Below are 20927 nucleotides of genomic sequence, written 5' to 3' on the forward strand. Positions count from 1 at the left end.
CTCACTTTGTAGACCAGGCTGGCCTCGAACTCAGAAATCCGCCTGCCTCTGCCTCCCGAGTGCTGGGATTAAAGGCGTGCGCCACCACGCCCGGCTTGCTTTATTCTTTGTTGGGGTTATAGGTGCATGCCAACTACCCAGTTTACATTCTTTCCTTCCTCCTCTTTTTCCCTCCCTCCCTCCCTCCCCCCTCCCTACCTCCGTGTTTTCTGGTCGTGGAGATGAAACCCAGGGCCTCTTGAACAGTAGATGAGCGTTCTACCCTGAGCTACATTCAAGCCCACTGACTGCTTCCAGTTTCTCTATGATCATTAACCAACAGTTATTTTTGTCTTCCCTGTTCAAGATTTTTCTGGTTCTTGGTGAATAAATGATTTTAAGATCATGAAACCTTGCAGGCAGCTGGGATGCATGCCTTTAGTCTCAGCATTCAGGAGGCAGAGCAAGCAGATCTCTGTGAGTTCAAGGTCAGCGTGGCCTACAGATGGAGGACAGCCAGCACTGTTAAACAGAAACCCTGTCTGCAAAAAGCAAACTAAACTTTGCTGCTTGGTGCATTAGAGCTGTGAGTCATTCAAACCTTCAATCTGGCTGGTCTGTCTTCTACCAAAGTGGTAAAAGGCCTGGCTGCTGTCACCTAGCAGGTCACCTAGGTAGGGTGGCCTCTGAGGGAACTTCATTTCTCCCTGTTTCTGGGATGGAACTCAGGACCTCAGAAATTCCATTACCACCGCCCACATACCCATTGAACAAGTATGTAGTCCAGGTTAGCCTTGAACTAGTAGCCATCTTGCCTCAGACTCTCAGGTGCTGTCACAGCTGTACAGTGCCATGGAGGCTTTATGGGACCTTGGTCTGTGCCCTGTGATCTCCAGGCTCCTCCCACCCCATTCCTTAGATGTTCAAGGACCACTCCTGACCCCCAACAGTTGGTCTTACATTTAGGACTCAGTATTTGGTTTGATTTCCCTGTCCTTGTTCAGTAGATACTATGTACTGTGTGTGTGCAGGAGGTTGGGTACAAACATCACTCACTCCATCTTCCCACAAGTAGAAAAGCTTTTGCTTCTATTTTTTTTTTTTTCTTGTTGGTTTGAGTGATTTGACTGTGACAGACCTTAGCATATGACATGTTTCCTGAACCTACAAGTTGAAAATGAGCCCCCAGTGACCCCCGTTTCCCAGTCCTAAGGATTGAAAGCAGGGCCTTGTGCACATTACACAAAGGCCATTTTTTCCTCTCAATCTGCAGCCCTGCCCTTTTACTCTGGGGCTCCAAATTACCCGAGGTCCCATCTCTTCCTGAGCTCTGTTCATTATTTAGAAATAAAACAAATCCTGTTCTCCAGAGGCCGGACGAGATCACCCCCGTTCCAGGAACCCTCACAGGACTGTCTCTCCAGAGCACTGTTTTGCTTCCTACACACCTTACTATTCTCTATTCTGGACCGGTACAGCCAGGGTTTGTGCAGGTGGTTTGATAGGTCTCTTCTGGGCTTCTTTTTTTGTCCCAAGACAGGGTTTTCCTGTGTGGCCCAGAATGGCCTGGAACCGAGGTCCTTTTCCCCTGCCTCTAGAGTGCTGGGATTAAAGGTGTGTACCATCACTGCCTGGCAGCCCCGCCCTGCTTCTTATACAGCCCAGGCTGGTCTCTGCCTGCTGGGGTAATGGGTGCTCAGGTACCCAGTGCTCCAGTCTTGAGCTTTGTTTGCACAGAGCAGTTATTTAGCAACTTTGACCCTTAAGGTCTTTGAGCTTTTGTTTAAAATTTAATTAGTTTTATGTGTGTGAACATTTTGCTTGCGTGTACCTCTTAAGTACTCTGTGGTTCCTGCAGAGGGTGTCAGGCCCCTTGGGGCTGGAGCTGCTAAGGCTCAGTCCTCTACCCGCTTGACCTACATAAAATCAATGCTACTGTCGCAGAGGCTGCAGACGACTCCTAGTCCTGACTAATGTAAGGACTCAAGTGTCATACTGACAAGCCAGATCTTAAGATCCCTGTGAACAGCAACCGTTCTTTTAAGTTTTCATTTATTTTAGTTTTGCTCCACTCAACGGATGTGTGGAGGTCAAAGGACAACTTAGTCTTTTCCACTTCTGCATGGGTTCCAGTGATCAGACTCAGGCCGCACAGCGGCGTTCGACCCTACCCACTGAGCAATCTCACACCCAGCTTAAGTCTTGTTAGGCAATCACAAAGAAAAGGAAGGAGCCTCAAGGTTGTATTGCCTCTCACCCATGAGTTAATTCTAAGGACCACACAGCCTCTAAGGACCGCACAGCCTTGTGAGGGAGTCGGGCCCTGCGGCGACAGTTTATAAATCTGCTCCTTTGAGCCGGTAGACTCTAACTAGGTAGAGACACTATAGAGACTGGGCAGGTCCTTCCCAGGAAGGGATGTGCAACTCATGACTGAGAGCTGTAAGCATTTTTAAGGGTGACTAGAGCCAGCCAGATGCTTCGGTCTTAGGCTAACCAGACTGGGACCTTCTGAACACCTTTGTCTGTACCCTACACCACTGCAGTTGTCTAAGCCGCTGCTCTCTGAATGCTGCGGCCTTCTGACAGTCTCTCCCGGACACTCAAGCCTGGGGATCTTGCTTAGTCCAACAAGCTGCCCTGCAGGACACACCATGCCTTACCCCAAGCCAATGTAGTCACACGGCTGCCAGTGTGGGTCCACTAGGCTGAGCCTACTTTTCTCTGGATCCTCCTCTTCCCAGCAACCTCCACTCCTCTGCTTACACACATGGTCAGCTCTGTGTGACTCAGGCCCTCTGCTCTGGTCATGTCACCTATTTCCAGGGACATGCTTCTCACAGTGGTCACATACTACTGAAGTTTTCTTCTAGAGGGCCGGGACCAACTCTCAGTTGACTACAAGTAGAGGATGACACTATTCTCTACCCCTGGGGTGGGGCTGCGACTAAGCTGATGTCCTCAGGGCAACTTAAAGGTGGACAAACTCTGCTCGTACTAGTGTCAAGGCCTCCAGCCAGTCCTACATGCTGAAACACGTTTCAGCATACTCCCCTACACCCTGACAAAAAGGCACACCCTCCGAGGAGTCTCACCGGAAGAGCTGTGGAGGCCACTTGTGGGGAATACCCCGAAGTATTAGAGCCTGAAGCCAGGCCCGGGACTGGAAAGAGACTGAACAGAAGCCAGCGCTCGCTCACGTGCAGTTTAATTGTGGGAACAGGACAGCATCAAGAGCAGCATTTTTACCAGGTTGGCGTAAAAATGACACAGTCCAGACACAGTTCTTCACACTGACAGCTGCAGCAAAGTCAAAACCCAAGCAGCAATTTCATCTTGGGAAACAGAGTCAGTGCCCGGTGCGGTCCGCAGAGTCAGGTTGGCCCTGCATCATGGGGCAGCCGGGGGTGCTGGGGACCAAGGGCCATGGGCTACAGTGTCTGCCGGGGTCCTCGTTCCCTGGGAACCAGCCCTCTCCATACCCTGCCCTGCAGTGAGCAGGGACAGGGACAAGACAAAAAGGGGCTCCAGCCAGCAGCCTGTGTATGAGTCTGGAAACTTTCCCAGAAATCTCCCCCACATGGCTTCTCCCATTTTAGGGGGTTCTGGAATGAGTCCCCCTGGGGGTCTTTCCCAGCAATGCAATAAATATGAGAATTTAATGGAGAAACGACCAGCGTGGCAAAGGCCACACGGTAGAAAAGGCTCAGTTTGGCTCCTGCCTCCACTGACTCTTCACAGACCAGGGTGTCTCCAAGTCAGTGGCTCTGGGAACCCCACTACGCGGCTGGGACACACACGTGTGATGGTCCTGTTTGTAGCAGCCACCAGGGGAGCGGGTGGTGCTGGGCCACTGGGGGCAGGGGTCCCACCAGCAGGACCCTCCCCAGTCCCTGCACTCAGGGTGTGGTGGGGATCGGAGCATCTCTGGTGGCGGGTGTGGAGCGTGGCTTCATGGTGGTCGGCAGGTCTAGCCTTCCCGTACACTCACTCGCGGCTCAGCCAGGGAGCTATGGATGATGTTGATGATGGACTCCAGGCCGCTGCCTTCCAGCAGTGTGCGGTGGTCACCCTCAATGATGTGCACAGACACCTTCCCGTCACACACCTGAAAATACTCAGGTGTCATTCTGTGACCACCACCAAGCAGCCCAGCTGTGCAAGTGCACCTGCCTCACCTGCGCCACTCACCTGGGAGAGGTTGTAGTCAGCACCCAAGCCCTCGCCATAGGTACCGCCCGTCTTGGCACGCAGCAGTGTCACGTTGCCATGGTACTTGGCCTTGGGCTTATATTGATCGGCTGCCCGGAGCTTGTGGTAGAAAGACACAGCAGCAAAGCTCAGCTCGCGGCGGTCCAGGCCGTGGTGGCTCTTAGTGATGAGGTCCACGGAGGCGGCCACCCGGTCTTCCAGGCTCTTCAGCGGCAGCAGGGCCTCCAGCACCTAGAGGCGACAGTTCTGAGCATGTGGGGTGGGGCCACAGTCTGCCCTGCCTTCACTGAGCAGATGCGTTTCTGAAGAGGCACTCAGATCTCCCTGGTCCATTTTAAAGGCGCACAGACCCCACTCCGCCCAGCCTTGCCTTCCCTGCCCCATCTAGGGTGTCTTCAGGCCCACCTTGCTGTGTTCCACATCAACAAACTGCTTTACGAAGAAGCATAAAGCTTCGGCCTCGGCCTCGGCCTCGCAGCCTGGGGTCATCTTTGCCCGGTAGCTCTGTCAGGGAAGGAGAGATTGCTGCGGCAAACGCTGAAGGAACCAGGACCCTCCCAGAAGTGAATTCAAAGCCAAGACACGGGTGGCAACGCTTTGGACCAGTTGGCCCAGCTCTCACCTGGGTGTAGGCCAACACGTAGGTGTGCGAGCCGTCAAACAGGAAGAGGTTGTTGTGGGTGGGGGCTGGGCCCTGCTGGGCCTGCAGCTGGGAGCACATCTCGAAGGCTACACAGGCTCCAAACGAGTACCCGGCTACACGGTAGGGCCCCTCGGGCTGCACCTGCTTGATGCAATCTATGTAGTAGGCAGCCAGGTTTGGAATGCTATCCAGGGGGGCCGCTGGAACGACAAGCAGAGGACTTAGCAGTTAGTGGGGAACCAAGGCCCGAGGCAACAAGTACCGCTCCGCCACATGCACAGTACCTTGGGTGCACTGCAGGCCGTAGGTGGGCACGCTGAGCTTGGCAGCCAGGCTATGGAACACAGCGGTGGAACCCTCAATGGGGTGCACGAGGAACAGAGGCCGCTCAGAGCTCTGCACCGAGTTGAGCTGGGTTAGGGTAGGACCCTCAGGGTTCACCAGCAGTGTGCTCAGATTCAGTTGGTTCTGCTTCAGAGATGTGTCACTCCTGGACTTGGGGGCTGTCGTGTCTGTAAGGAGACAGGGTAGCCTTGGCTCACGGGCTCTCGTGAGGGTGTGCACACAGACTAAGCACGGGCCCCAGTGCTCTCTGTAAAAGGGCAGTGCTGTTGCCTCCGTTACTGCCTGCCCCATAGGACACATCAGGACTCTCTAAGCCTGCCCCTGGTACGCACCAGTAGCTGAGCCAGTCTTGGAGGACATTTCCTGAAGTTTCCGCAGCGTGAGCTGCCGCACCTCACGCATGGGCAGCACCAGATCGTGTTCACGTTCCAGGATCTGACGTACTTCCACACCCATGAGCGAGTCCAAGCCGAGGTCTGCCAGCGAGCTATCCAGGTTAATACCTGAGAGGTCTCGGATGCCTGCCAAAGAGGATAAGTGGCCATTATGTAGAAGAGGACGTGGGGACCAGGTACATGCTGTGGCTCTCCAGCATTACTGACGATCACTCAGCCAAGCATTCAGACCACAGAACTCTGTCCTCTGCTTCTACAGAGGGGAAAGCTGAGACTCAGAGTCAACTAGGCTGGGAAGGACCCCGAAGCTGGCTTACCTAAGATGTGTGCTACAGCTTTCATGAGATCCCTCTGGGCGTCCCCATCACCATGGGCCACAGCTTTCTTCTCAGCCAGCACAAAGCTGCTCAGGACTGCGTGGGGCTGATTCAGGAAAAGGTCCAGCACCTCCATGCAGGAGGAGATGCGCTGTGGCAGCGTACCTCCGATGACTGTGTCATTGGTGCCCATCGCTTCCAAGACAATGCCCACGTCACCAATGGCACCCCATTGCACGGCAAGGCCTGCGAGCAAGGGAGGCAGTGGGTGAGGTGCTTTGGGGAGTGAGACCACAAGCAGGGGCGGGCTGGACAGAGAGGCCCACCTGGGAGGCCATCATGCCTGCGCTGTTCACATATACGCTCCATGGTAGAGTTGGCGAAGCCGTAGTTGGTTTGGCCAGCATTACCACGCCCACAGCTTACAGAGGAGAAGGCCACAAAGTAGTCCAGCTCAGGGCAGGCTTCCCGGGTCGCCCTGTGGGTCGAGTGTCAGACTGACAGCTCAGACAGCTCTCATGTCCATAAGCCCATAACCTCCCCAGGGCAGTCCGAAGGCCACAGGTGGCACAATTTCCCCTCCCCAGACCCTCGAGCCCAGCAGGGACCAACACACATTGTGAGCATGCATAAAACTCAACAGAGGGACTGATGGCCCACCTGTCAAGGTTCAGGGTGCCATTGTACTTGGGCTTGTTGACATCCTGGAAGAGCTCTGGAGTTTGGTTCTCCAGCATGGCATCCCTCAAAACCTGGAAGCAGGAGTTTAAGTGCTTGCTGCAGCTCTGAGGTTCTAACCCCACGTAGCAGCTAGCCTGGGCCTCAGGCTCTGGAGGTTCGCAGAGCCCTGCATGCCTTTCTTACCATGGCCAGGTTGAACACACCCCCAACGGGCCCCAGTTTTGTGGCTTCGGCGATGAGAGCACGGGCCCCCTCCAGTGAGCTCACATTGCTTGTTGACACAAGCACGTGGATGCCCTGGCGCCTCCACTCCCGAACGTGCTTGGCTTGGTAGCCTGTAGAACACAGGGCTATGGAGCTGTACCAGAGGATAGGGGGTGGCCTGCAGCCCTTCCCAGAACACCTCCCACCAAAGGGAAGCCTATATTACCAGCTGCCCCCACTAGCTTACCAGTGCGGATTCCAGATCGGGAAGTCAGAACAAGCCTCTGAGCTCCCCGAAGCACGAGCCACCGGGCCAGCTCCAGGCCAAAGCCGCCTAGGCCACCAGTGATGATGTAACTCTTATGGGCTGGGCAGAAGGTCTTGGAGATGGCAGAAATCAGGGTGGGCTGAGCCCCTGGCAGCACAGCCTCGGGCTCCTCTTCCCTCACCTGCAGGTAAATAGCAGTGGCTCAGGGTGCTGGTACCAAGCCTGCTGACCCGTACATGGCGGAGAGAACCAAGTCCTACACGTCGTCCTCCCACACACGCCTGCCACACACAGTAAACAAACTAAGAAAGGCAGAGGCGGGCTGGGCGCCCGAGGGCCTCGCCTCACCTGCACAAGGACTTTGCCAATGTGCTTCCCCTGAGCCATGTAGCGGAAGGCGTCTTCCACCTGAGCCTTGGGAAACACTGTGCACTTGAGGGGCTTTACAACCCCATCGTGGATGCCAGCCTTCAGGAGCGCTGCTACCTCCCGCCAACTGTCATTGGCCTCCTCAAAAAGGGCGTCCAGCAGGATCCCATGGAAAGTGACATTCTTCAAGAAGATAGCCATGCCTGAATAGGAGAGTCATGTTCACTGGTGGACGCCTCTGGCCCCAACACCAGCCCCCACCCCTGCTCCCTGGACTACCAGTCATACCCAGAGGGTGGTTGTTAGAAAGATCAAATTTGCCAATCTCTAAGAAGCGACCATGCTGAGCCAAGCACCGCACACTGGCCTGCAGCTTCTCTTCTGCCAGTGAGTTGAGGACCAGGTCAACCCCTACGGTGGCAAACAGGTCACTTGGTCACGGTGAGCTCACCCGTACCTCTGTCCCGAGGGCCAGACTGACTATGTGATCCACTCTCAGGCAGCGGCCTGGGGGTACCTACCTTTGCCACCTGTGTGCAGTAACACGTGCTGCTCAAACGATGTGTCCCTCGAGTTAGCAAAGCTGGTGTCGTCAAGCTGAGGGAACCTGGCCTGGAGGTATGCTCGCTTCTCTGAGGAGCCTGTCAGGGGAGAGACCCCAGTCAGTTTGGGCACGGGGCTCAAGAAGCTCCAAGGGCTTGGGAGAAGTAAGGGGCCTTACCCACAGTGGTGAAGACGCGGCAGCCCATGCTGAGGGCAATGGAAATGGCTGCTTGGCCCACACCACCTGAACCCGAGTGGATGAGCACGCTCTCCCCACGCTGGATGCGCCCACGCACCACTAACGAGTAGTAAGCAGTGGTATAGACAACAGGCACAGAGGCCGCCTCCTCCAGGGTCCTGAGGGTACACAGCACAGATCGACTCAGCCTGGCCACCGACCAAGATCGCATCATCTCGGAGAACTGCAGCCACCCACTCACCAGCTGGAGGGCACGTCCCAGAGAAAGTCAGGCGATAGCAGGACTGAGGTGGCCAGGCCTTCTGCAGGTACCAGCCCCATCACACGCCGGCCGCACTTATCCCGGCCCGAGAACTCCATGCCGAGCATGCAGTCTCGGCTGGCCCATTTACCTGAGCAGACAGAAGAGAGGCTCGTGTTAGTCCCCACTCTAGGACAGGTTGTCAGGGGCACAGGGTGCAAGTGCAGCCCTGGTGCTGGGGAACCTCTCTGCTCCAGGAGCTGTGCAGGACTTCCTTCTCACTGGGCTGCTCTGGCACAGGCACTTTCCCTACTCCCAGCGACCCAGTCACAAGACCCCATCCTGGTTGGCACCTGGAATGGCATCAGGGGACAGCTTGCCCGTGGCCAGCATGATGTCTCGGAAGTTCAGTGAGGCGTAGTAGACAGTGCAGAGCTGTGCTCCTGAGCTCACGGGCTGTGTGTGCTTCAGGGGGGAGGAGACCCAGCGGATGGAGGCGAGGTCCCCTCTGGTGAGGACGTTTACAAAGGCATGTGCCGTCTGCTCCTTGGGCTTGTCTGTGGGAAAAGAAAGCAGGGATGTGCCTGCCACAGGGCCTACCTGGCCAGCCCACCTTCTCCTTGGCCTGTCAAGTATAGGGCATCAGTGGGCTCACCCTGCTCTAACTGGAAGTGACGAAAGGCACCCCAGGCCCCGTCCCGGTACACGTTCATCACAAGATCATGCTTTAGCACCTTCTGCAGCTCTGAAGAGCCAGGGTCCAACTTGGGGACATGAGATGTCTTGCTGAGGTTGGACAGCAGGATACACCTGTGGGGCAAAGTGGGTAAAGGATACCAAGACTGGAGGGGAGGGAGAGAAGGAGGGAGGGTAGGCACCTCTCACGAGTCTTTCCTACCGAATCCGGTGTCCACCCGGCTCTTTTCGGAGACAGTTCACCAAGCCCACCACACCCGAGGTGGGGCAATCCATGGCTGTTAGCCACACAGGCTGGGAGGAGGACGTGGCCAGAGTGCTCTGCAGGATAAAGGAGGGTCAGCCTCAGGGCTGATCATATGCCAGGCAAGGCAAGGTACCCAGCCCCAGAGCCTGACCTTCAAAGAGTCCACCCACTGGAAGCTGGTGTCCTCCACAGGCAGGAAGATGGGTCTCTCCTGCGGGGCGGCTCGGCGGCACAGGAACAGCGCAGTGCCGTAGAAGGACCTTTTAAGGCCCACCAGGTGTAGTGCCTTCCTCGAAAACAGGCTCTCCCACTCTTCCTACGTGTATGAAGTCTCGTAAGTACTGAGCCAGCTGAGCCATACCCAGCCCTTACCTGCCCTGTGTGCCTAGGCGCAGTACCTGGCTCAGGAGGCTGGGCCCAGGCTGCACCTCAGAGGGGAGGCAGGCCAGGGTCTCCCCAAGGGTTTGTCCTTTGAGCACTGTGTGCATTAGCAGGAAACCACCTTCCTTGAGGGCAGCTACCATGTTGTCCAGGGCCAAGGCTGGATCCCCCAGGGAGGCTAATGCACAGTTGCACACCAGAAGGTCAAGAGCACCCAGGTTGCTGGGAGCAGGATCAGAAGGGTTCCACTGGCCCTGGGCCACATCATGCTGCTGCAGCTTGGTCTGAACATCCTTCAGGGCCTGAGGGTGCGGGTCGGTGGCTGTATATTCCAGTTGTAGCATGGGCTGGGTGTTGAGCAGTGCCGGAATGCGGGAAAACAAGTGGCCTTCTCCAGCCAGCACCTGGGGTGGGAGAACATCTTAGATCTGTTACCTCTAGGAAGCAGAAACCCTGGGGACTGGATGAGCACCCCGTGCTGCTCCGTCTCATGGCGATGCCAGCCAGGAGGCTCTCAGTGCTCTGCTTTCCTCTCCTGTAGACTCTGCCTATGACGCCCCAGCTGAGAGCCCTAAGCATCCCAGGACTCTTTCCTAGAGCCTTCCTTCTGGTATCTCATCCCCTGGGCTGGTAGCAATGAAATTATTTCCAGTCTCTTACGGTGGAACAAACCAAAGCACAAAGGCCACAGAAAGCTGCTACATCACAGCTGTGTGTTTCGGGTTCGGGCCTGAGAGTGCCTGGATGCATGAACAAGGCCTGTCCACCTTTCCAGCACTCACCTCCGCCACCTTCATCTTGAGAGTAGACAAGTTCTCCAGGGCTGTGTCTACGCAGGCCTTGAGGGCCTGGGAGTTGAGAAGGCCACTGATCAGAGGGTCTTCCGGCAGCAGGAGCCTCTCTTGAGCCAGCGCCTCGCCCAGCTCCAGCTGCAGGTTCCCGTTGAGCTGCAGTTGGCAAGCAGCTGCCAGGAGTCGAGGTAGCCCATGCTGTGGAGGGTCCTCTTGCCCAAGCATTGCCGCCTTCAGCCCTTGCTGGGTGGCCTTGGTCTGCAGAGCCTGTGCCAGACCTGGGATAGAGAAAGGCCTATGTTCTCTCTAAGGCCTCTCGCCAACTTCTAGGACCCAATTCCTAGCTTGTCCACAGCAGAAACAGCCGCAGGCAGGCAGGCAGGCAGGCAGGCAGGCAGGCAGGCAGGCAGGCAGGCAGGAAGGAAGGAAGGAAGGAGTAATTTTGTGCTCGAGGCCCATGGAAGGTCGCTCTCATCAACCCCAAGCTCCCCACTGTCCAGGCCTTGTCTGGTGGGTTTCAGAGGCAGAGAGAGGAGGAGGAGGAGGAGGAGGAGGAGGAGGAGGAGGAGGAGGAAGAGGGAAGGTTTGGGACCCTCACCCTTGCATAGCTGCAGCTCCTTCTGCAGGGCAATGCTCTCAGACAGGTACTCGGCCTCCATGTTCGGTGTGAAAACAAACTTCTCCAAGGTGGGAACCAACTGTTCTTGCTGCCGCCGTGAGGTTGCTGTCGTCTGTAGTCTTGAAATGTGGACACCGCCAGAGACCGTTATGCCCAGACAACGGCTCGTTGTCACATCAGCCACTATGGAGACATGCTGGTTAGTGTAGGCAATGCCCAGCCCAGGATGCAAGGGCATAGAGCTAGGGCCAGACCTACCTCGAGTGTCCCCCTTCAGCATGTACACCTTCTGAAGGTGGGTGGCAGGGTCGATGTAGATGGCGGTCACACGGGTAGGTAGCTGCAGACTTTGCTGGGTGGAACCCAGAATGGATATCTGTAGCATTGTGTCCATGAATGTCACCCAGTTATCCTTCCAGAGCAGCTTGCCTTGTTCACCTGCAGCAGAGGGGCTGGTCAGCACCTGCTCCAGGACCTCTTTGTCCTTCTTCCCTGTTTTCCCCATCCCCAGCAGGACACAGCTCCTGGTAGTCATGCTCACTAACTCAGAGGTTGTTCTTGCCCACCTTCAAGGGTGGCCTCACAGATGCCCTGGAACTGGGGGCCATAATCATAGCCACGCAGCCGCAGCTCCTTGTATACTTCTCCCTGGGTCAGGCGGGAGACCGATGCAGACTCAGGGGGCGTCGGGGCTTCCGGGTGGTCAAATAACTTGGAGTTCGGGTCTTCCCACAAGTACACTTTCCCTGTAGGAGACAAAGTGACAGGAGGGCCTTAGCATGGGGCAGGCCAGGAGCTGGGATCCCTTGCTCCACAGACCCGGTCAGGCACAACTCACCGCTCACGATCAGGTTGCCAGTGTCAGACACCTCAAAGGCATGGGAGGCCTCTAGCAGTCTCACCTCCAGGGGCACGGTTCCTGCAGAGGAAGGAGGAGGGTCAGCAGAGCAGGCATGACCATCAACAGCCCCCACCCAAGAGGCCTCTTACCTGTCTTGGGTAGTATAGTGGCCTGATGAAACGACACGTTCTCAAACACCACAGGGGTCTCTTCTAGGGACAAGCCCAGGCTGCGAGCCAGCGTCTTCCACACCAGGCACAGGTAGCCAGTGCCAGGGAAGATGACCCGGCCGTCAATGCAGTGGTCTACCAGGTAGTGGTCAGGCGACTCGGGACTGGCGTCTGTAAGGACAAATACCTCAGCACCGGGCCCACAGGCCTGGGAAGGGACCTGCCCACCACGAGGCCTGGCTCACCAATGCTGTAGACTGTAGCAGAGGAGGAGCTGGAGCCGTTGGGGAAGTCTTCAGCAACCGGAACATCCCAAGTCTGACTGTGGTCCCACTTGATGTGAGGGGAGATGAGAGGAGTCCCTCGGGGAGCCGGGAACTCCACAGGTGGGAACAAGGCATTAGGGTTGACATTGATGCTGGTGATAAAAGAGCTGAGTGACATACCTGGCTCGAGAGCCCAAACACCTGTGGCCCGACTTTTGCTTTAAGACCCCAAGGTGGCCAACCCGAGGACCGAGGGCCAGAACTGAGCTAGGCTGACAGCAACCCCTCTTCTGGGTGGGTGAGTGGTGTGGGCCCCCAAGTGAAGAGTAGAAAGAAGGGAGGCCTACCCTGTGAGGTGCACCTTGCCAAGGTTGGTGAGGAAGAACTCCAAGTTATCTTTATGATCCCTCTTCATCAAAGGGACGATGGTGCAGCTGGACTTCACGCCTCGCTTCAGGACAGCCTACACAGAGCAAAGGGAGGCTGGGCTCTGACCCCTTCCGCCGCACCACACTCACCTCCAGTGACCGGCAGGCCGCTGTGCCCCTATCCCAGGCAGACAGGGGTGCTCACCTGTAACAGTGCGTGGGGCGCAATCTCCAGCACCACGGCCTGCTCAGGGATGTGCCGCAGTGCTTCCTGGAAGAGCACAGGGCTCACGAGGTTGTTGACATTGTACTCGGCAGAAGATGTGCGGGCCAGGCTGCTCTGCCACTGGGCCTCAGGAATAGAGGTGCTGAGCCATCGAGCCGAGCGCGGCCGTGGTTCCCGGATCACCTGCACAGGAGCTGGGTTAGCACGTGAAGTCATGTCGCCTGCCCTCAGGTCCACGCATACAGCCAGGTGCCTACCTTCTTGAGGGCCTGAAGTAACGTGGGGGCAATTCCTTCCATGAAGTATGAGTGGAAAGCCAGGCCACCCGTTCGCACCTCCTTGGCAAAGACGCCTTCTTGCTTTAGCTGCTCTACAAATTCATTCACTGCAGCCTGCAGGCATCAAGGCCAGTGGTCAGGGCGCCTGGACTGGCTCTCCCTGGTCAGATACAGTCCGCCCAGCTTAGGTTTCACCCGAGGGCCTGAGACAAGGGTAGCTCACAGCTGGGCCCTTTAGAACTTGGCAGACACAGACTAAGGAGGCCTTGCCTCCTAGATAGGGTCAGGGCAAAATGCAGGGAACAGAAGTCCTGCTAGGACTGCAGGCCCACCTGAGGTCCAGAGATGGTCACAGTATCCTCAGAGTTGTGGCAGGCAGGCACCACACCAGCGGGGCAGCGCTGTTTACATTCCTCCCAGGACAAACCTGCAAACAGAGTGGCTGGCCTCAGAGCCCAGCCCTTCCTCCTGGACATGAGCACTACCTGGGGCCAATGGTGTTGGTGGAATGACAAGAGTAGGCCTTCCAGGGCACTTATTTCGCCCCCTCCGTGTCTGATCTCAAGGAAAGAGTCAGGGTAAGCAGCTGAGGAGCTGGGCAGTGACACCCAGGGTTGGTAAGGAGCTCTCCTCAGCTCCCTGGCCCTCATCTCATGTGTGTGGTGTTTCAGACTTTGCTCAGGCCTGTGGAGTCAGAACTGACGCCTCCTAAAAAGATAACCTGAACAGAGTGACCTCTCCCTTTGCAACCCCATGTCCTACACCAAAGCAGCGGTGGGTTATTTTGGAGGATCCAGGACAGAAACTCCTTCCAGGAAGATGCTGGTGCCTAATGAGGTTGGGGCCCTTGGGAGGATGCCTACCAACAGCTGCCATGGATCCAGGTGGGAGGTGGGCATCTTTGATGCACTGGCCTCGCCAGTAGGCTGCAAGCACAGCCTCTCTCTGGGAGAGACAGCCATCCGCATAGCCACAGGCAACCTCTCCCAAGGAGTGCCCAATGATGCCGTCAGGTTTCAGTCCCACAGAAGTCAGCAGGTCGATGAGGGCAATCTGTGAAGAGGGGACCCAGGCCATGTCACACAGCCGCTAGATCACTAGCCTGACAATCCCTAACAGTAAAGCCCAGCACGCCAAGCGTACCAGGCCCCTCTCAGGGATCTCTGAGAAAGCCCTTCCTGTCCCCAGGCTTGTACCAGTACAAGGCTCTGCCTACACACCAGACTGGTCCAGGACTATGAGACGCTGGTGCGGAAGGCAGGACCTTAGCACGAGTGCTCCAGGATCCCAGCACCATGCAGGTGGCATACCTGGATGGCAGTGAGGCTCACAAAGGCATGCACGATGTCATCAAAGGTGTGCTCATCCGTGCTCAGCAGCAGGTCTGACACTTTTACTCCCAATGGCTTCACAGCCTCATCGGAGCGCAGGATAGATTCACGGAAGCTGTCCAGGCGCATGAGGCTCAGCCCCATCCCACGCCACTGCGTGCCCATCCCTGTGCCACAAAGTTTATCAGGGCCACAGCATAGCCACCCACCAGCCTCACCTTCAAAAAAAAAGGGACACCTCCCCTCCTCCTTTAAGGGCCAGTCCGGGAACCCGAGGGGCAGGCTCACCTGAGCAGATGAACCAGAGTGGGCGCTTGTTGGCGGACACTTGCTGCACTTCCTGGACACTGCCCTCAATGCCTAGCACAGTGTAACCCCTGAAGGGCATGGCTGCTGTAGGGGTTGCTGCAATGTCATTGAGCATGCTCACAAAGGCCAAGTCCTGGCTGTGCTGGCGGCCCTGTTCCAGCAGGTCCTGCACTGCCTCTATGGTGCGTCCACTGGCGTGCAGCAAATGGGGAAGGGCAGAGTGTGCGGTGGGTGCAGGGGCCTGCTGTGTGTTGGGCTGGAGGATGACATGAACATTGGAACCTCCAAAGCCAAATGAGTTGATGCCCACGTTGCCACCACGAACAGGCAGGGGCCTATCAACCACTTGCAGCCGCCCATCAAGAAGTGCTGGGATCTCAGGATTGGGGTTGTGGAAATGCAAGTTAGGGGCCCAAACCCCATGTTCCAGGGATAACAACACCTGCAGACAGAACACATAGTTACTGGGCAGCTATCCCCGCCAAGTGTGGCCACCTACCTCCCCTAGGCCCGTGAGCTGTGTGTGGTACTGAGCACCAAGACCCTTGTCCTCTCTGGCCTTGTGCCCTCAACGGTTTTTTGTGTCATCCAGGGTGCATGGTCTTCAAGCTGAGGGGCCATAGGCCTGAGCACACAACCCCCGCACTCCCCCGGCAAGCCAGGCCCAGAAGCCCAGAAGGGTCATCCAGACAACCACACATCCTCCAATGTAGAAAAAAGCCGAAGGTCCCAACAAGTGGACAGGCAGGTGTGCAGGGTCACCCAGCAGGAAAGGGCATGCCATAGCAGATGCTGGCTGGATCCCCCCTCACCTTCTTCAGAACCTGTACCTCCCTCACCTCGGATCAAGGCTTAGATACTTCTTCAGAACCTGTACCTGTCCTTTTTGCAACCAAATGTTTCCTTTGGCAAGGAGCTATTGTAAGTTGGCACATCTACCATAGGGAACATGCCATGAGGGTAGCCCCACTCTCCCATGGTGCAATCAAAGGGCCAGCTGGTAGGCAGATAGGAGCCCCAAGGTTGGCCAAGTAGTGATCACACTACACAGCTATCCACATAACAGACTCTTGACTCAGAGCCCAGCCTGCTCACCTTGGTCAGGGCTGCAAGCCCTGAGGCAGGCTCAGGGTGTCCCATGTTGGATTTGGTGGAGCCAATTAACAGAGGTCCCTGGCGGGAGGCACACAGGGACCGAGTAATGCCATTCAGTTCCTGGGGGTCACCCACCTGCAGGGGAGAGAGTAGGTTAAGGCTGCAGCCGGAAGCCCCTCTAATAAGGGTAGAGGAGTCACAGGTATGTGTCATAAAGGGCTTTCACCTTGGTGCCCGTGCCATGGGCTTCAATATACTCAAGCGACTCCGGGGCCAGACCGGCTGGCTGATACAGAGAGCAGATGAGTCGTTCCTGGGCTTCTCCGGAGGGGAATGTTACACCTACGGTAGATGGGTAGTGGTGTGGTGTGGTGTGGTATGGTATGGTATGGTATGTTACCAAGCCTTGCATGCTCCACTTCCCCATTTCTTGTGATCCATGCCTACCTTGCTCCTTGTTGCCATCTGTATTGGTGCCAGCATTCAGAATAGTGGCATAGACCCGCCGGGCCAGGGACTTCTTAATCAGCAGAACTGCCACAACAGCCTCAGAGCGACAATATCCACTCCCTAGGGCAGAGCAACACCTCAGCTAGGTGCTCTGGGGTGGTGGGGTGTGCGTGTGAGTCTATACATGCGTGCGTGCGTACACACACACACACACACACACACACCATCAGGAGCCAAGACGCCACACTCAGGGTATAGGCCAGAGCCCTGCAAAGCACAGCCTAATGATGGCTCCCCAGGCCACCCTTACCTGAATCATCAAACGATCTGCAGGTACCGTCTGGGCTGAGCATGCCTAGCTTCATGAACTGCACAGAGGTGTTCGGCTTCAGCAGCAGGTTGATCCCACCCACAAGGGCCGCAGGGCATTCCCCACTGCGGATGGCCTGGTAGGCATTCTGTAGTGCCAGCAAACTGGAGGAGCAGGCTGTGTCTAGGGCAATGCTTGGTCCTGTGGACAAGGGCAGATGCTGTCCCACACTGCCCCCGCCTGGGGCCTTGAGTAGCCCACTCAGCATTCCCCCAGGAATAAGGAAGTCCACTCATGCAGCTGGGCCTGTGCCCAGGGCTGGGCTGCCCACCCACCTTTGAAGTCGAAAAAGAAAGAGAGCCGGTTGGCCATCATTGCACGCTGGCAGCCCACCATGCTGTAGCCCAGAAGCGTCTCGGGATCTCTGCTCAGGGCCTCGGATGCCTCTGAACCACTCACACCCACCCAGACTCCAGTGTTCGTTCCTCGGAGTGAGGCCGGGTTGATACCTGCCAGGGGCAGCAAGAGCCACACAGGCTTGGGTGAGAGGGGTGCCATCAGGGGCCACAGTGGACCTCTAAGGTCTGGGTCAGGCAGCAACCCATAGGAGGCCTTAGGAAAGACAGAGAACAGCTTTGTCTGAAGACAACTCCCTTGGCCTCTGGTGTCACTGGTGGGTCTCAAGAGGCTGCTGGCCAATGAGTTCTATAGTGCCAAGGGCAGCCTGCCCTGGGACAGGCTGTGATAAGGAGATACAGGAACACAAAGGCCAAGTGTCCAAGCTGGGAAAGCAGAGGACAGTGGGTAACCCCCTGGGAGCTGTGCCCAGCCTTTGATAGAGCCTGGGCAGCCAGACAAGCCCAAGGTGAGGGCCTTCATTTTCACCACCGACTTGCCGCTCTTATATCATACCCCAGGGTAGTTGTACATCAAGCTGTATATCAAGTATAGGGCTAATTAGCATCTCCCAACCTGAAGCGCACCCCCGCCATACCAACCCACACTTGCTGCCCACTGTGGGGCCTTCTATCCCCAAGGACACATCCATGTCCCAAGCAGCAGGATCCAGGATAAGAGACAGCCAGTGGGACAGGGTTATTGCCAAAGCTAGAGGTTGAGCCCCTGCAGAGCTACCTGCTATAAGCCCCACCCTAAGCCCAAGAACAACCAGACATTGGGGAAACTGGGAAACAGGGTGCGCCTGGGACACTTCTAGTGTGCAGTTGTGAAACCTTGCCCTGCTCAGGGACCCCACCTCCTGAGCCACTGGCCCTGTATCGGGGTTGGGGACATAGCTAGAGAGACCCATGCCAGGCCTGTCTCTGAGCTCTTGATATCTCAGAGCCAAAAAGATATTATTGTTGCATTTCCTTTTCCTTTTAACAGTACCGGGGATGAAGTCCAGGTTCTTGTGCACACGAGACAAGTTGCTCTATCACTGAACTACGTCCCCAGCCCTCATTACAGTATGTTCTAAAAAGGGCAGTAATACCCCAGTGACCCACCTCCATCCACAATTGCTTCATAGCTGACTTCCAACAGCAGCCGGAGCTGGGGGTCCATTGTGTGTGCCTGCTTGGGGTGGACCCCAAAAAAGGAGGCGTCGAACTTGGACAGGTCCTTCAGCTTTCCAGATCGCTTGGGCAATCCATAGAGCCCTGTGGGACATCACAGCCTCTGAGGTCAGGCTCCCAGAAAGTGAACCAGACTCAATGCTAACGAGGAGTCCCCAAACAGCCACATGTGGGTATCCCAGAGTAAGCCCTGTAGGAGGTGAGGCTGGCAACGGGGAGACCCTTTGCCTGCTCCCAGGCCAGCCCAGTGCTGACTCATACCTGTCCATCAGGTAGAGCTGCTCTGTGGCTCTGTTAGAGCCCATTGGGTGTGAGAGTCCTCTTAGACACCATCTGGCAGCTCAGGACACAGGCTGCAGATGAGATATCCCAAGGGCCAGCCCCCTTCCATGATCCACCTTTGGTGTCCTCCACGCAGGACCAACCGAGTCACCTGTCCCTTTTGATTCTGACTGGTTCTCAACCTCACAGCTAGCTCTACAGGGGGTTCACCGTCTCCAGAAGTGCCTTGGTCACAGACTCTCAGTCCGTCCTGCTGCCTGATCCCGAGGGGACACTCACCGGCCTTCCATCTCCTGTCATCATCTGTGACCATGTCCACACCACCAATGAGGTTGGCCCAGAACTCCTGCAGGTTCTCTGACTCGGGCAACTTCCCCGACATACCGGCTATCACCACCTCCTCCATGGCTCTTCTCTGTGGGGGAAGATAGCACGGTGGGTCTCTCACAGACTCATTCCCAGCCACAGCCACCGGAATCCACAGGTAGCGCGCTTCAGATTTTCTGAGAGCAAGGGCTCAGAAAGTCCCCAGTGGAAACTAGCAGAGCTCAGCTGTAAACAACGGAGGAGCTGGGTGCCCAGGTCTCCTTGCACCGATAGCTACTTCTGAGATTGTCACCCCTTCCAAGGGAGAGACACTTACCTGGCCTGACCCTACCATGTCTCGCCAGAGCTACCTGGGACCATAGGATCTCCGGGTGCCTACTGGATGCTCCATCCCAAGCTAGTCAAATCAGGAACTTGCAAACAGAAGTGGGGCTTCAAGAAGCAGGGTCTGGGGGGTACTCTCACCTTAAGCCACGGGGAAGCCAGCGCGCTTCCCTTTCCCGACGAGGGTGGAGACTGACTGCCGTCAGCACGCCAGGCTTGGTAAGGACCCAGAGGGAACAGGCCCGACAACTAGTGAGTGCCCAGGCCTAGCAGGGCTGAGGGAAACCGATCCCCTGCCAATGGACCCCTTCAGCAAGGTCCGACCTGGAATACTACTCTCAGCTAGGTGCGGGTCGGGGAAAGGTGAAGCCTTTCGCCATCTGGCCAAACACTTTGTAACCTGGCCGGGGCAGCAGAAGGGTCTGCTAGATCCTCCGGTCCCTAAGGCACTTGCCCAGGGCAGTTCAGGCCTTGCAACCGTAGTCCAACGAGAAGGCTTCCGCGCCACCCAGCCGGTGAGGCCTGGATGGTCTGATGACTTCCGCTGAGGCCCCTGGGGCCTCGTGCGCACCCAGACCCGCATCTGGTCTCTCCAAGCTGAAGCCCGGATACCACCGCGGCCTCCTGCGCCCTGCCAAAGCCGCCCAGTGCGGGTGAAGGCCCCGGCCCCATCCACGAGGCGCCCAGCCTCCTGCACCCGGCTGGCGCGGCGCCCACGTGACAGCGGCCCGCCGCGCTGGCTCTCCGCACACCCCTCCCGCGCCCCTCTCGGCCCGACCGCGGAGCACAGCCCGGTGTCTGGCTGTCGGAGGGGCGCGGCGGCGCTTTTGTGAGCGCAGGGGTGCTGAAGATGGGCGCCCGCCTGTCCTCCCACTGGAGCCGTGGCATCCCGACACCGGCCTGCCGCCCCGGAACCCCGAACGCAGCGGCGTACCTGTCTGGGCTCTGGAGGCAGACGACAAACGAGGAGCGCGGCAGGCGAACTGGACGGGACGCCGCTGCCGTCTCTCTGGCTCCCTCTAGGCCGCGCCGGCGCTATTTAAACCGCGGCCATCCCCGCGCGGCCACGCCACATGGGCTGACAGCTTGGCTGCGCCGCCCAGGCCAATGAGCGTCGGGGCTGCGCCCCGGGACCCGGCGCGCCGCCGCCGGTGGGGTGATGCCCGCGCGCGCCGCCCCCAGCCGGGACCCTGCACGGGCGCGCGCTGGAGCACAAGGAACGCGCAGCGCCCGCCTGCTTCCGTCCCCGCCCCCGGCCTCGCGCGGGCCACGCGGGGCTCATCCCGACGCCCTCATCTCTGTCCTCCTACCCCCACCCCCTCGCGGCCGGGGCCAGGTGCGCACTGTGCGCGCGCAGTGTGGGTCGGGCGTGCTTGGTCACACTGGGGACTCTGCACTGAGGAGGACACCAGGGCCACGCGGGGGGGACAGGTCCTTGTCGCTGCGATTCCACGCCGTGATCGTAGCGCGCGCGGAGCCGAGAGGTGTGGCCTGCTCCACATCGAGACCAATTGGACACCGAGGCCGTTCTCGGTGGCCCAATGGCGGCGCGCGGGTGGGCGTTGCTAGGCAATAGGGTGATGGGCCGGCAACAGCGGCAAAGCACTTCGAGGGCCCCCCCGCGCAAGCGCGGTCGTTGACCCTGG

The 20927-nt window shown here is 57.5% G+C and overlaps 1 protein-coding gene across 1 annotated transcript; it reads right to left on the bottom strand.

Annotated features, from left to right (window-relative positions):
- Positions 1–3170: 3170 nt before the first annotated feature.
- Fasn (fatty acid synthase) lies at positions 3171–20734 on the bottom strand. Its single transcript, XM_021213757.2, has 43 exons — positions 20216–20734; positions 18910–19045; positions 18280–18432; positions 17110–17283; positions 16775–16975; positions 16462–16584; positions 16241–16356; positions 16015–16149; positions 14899–15361; positions 14590–14777; positions 14143–14332; positions 13612–13706; positions 13259–13393; positions 12981–13184; positions 12755–12870; positions 12387–12559; positions 12121–12312; positions 11969–12049; positions 11697–11876; positions 11389–11568; positions 11110–11313; positions 10503–10789; positions 9738–10124; positions 9491–9655; positions 9295–9413; positions 9052–9206; positions 8750–8953; positions 8397–8547; positions 8135–8313; positions 7935–8054; positions 7702–7824; positions 7393–7616; positions 7024–7225; positions 6756–6907; positions 6552–6643; positions 6218–6369; positions 5892–6137; positions 5512–5700; positions 5119–5346; positions 4814–5034; positions 4597–4695; positions 4171–4422; positions 3171–4087 (listed from the first exon to the last, which is right to left on the bottom strand). The coding sequence occupies exons 2-43, from the start codon at positions 19034–19036 to the stop codon at positions 3950–3952; spliced, it is 7515 nt and encodes a 2504-aa protein (XP_021069416.1). The 5' UTR covers positions 19037–19045; positions 20216–20734; the 3' UTR covers positions 3171–3949.
- Positions 20735–20927: the final 193 nt, after the last annotated feature.

The sequence above is a fragment of the Mus pahari genome, chromosome 14 (assembly GCF_900095145.1).
Source record: "Mus pahari chromosome 14, PAHARI_EIJ_v1.1, whole genome shotgun sequence".
Lineage (NCBI taxonomy): Eukaryota > Metazoa > Chordata > Mammalia > Rodentia > Muridae > Mus > Mus pahari.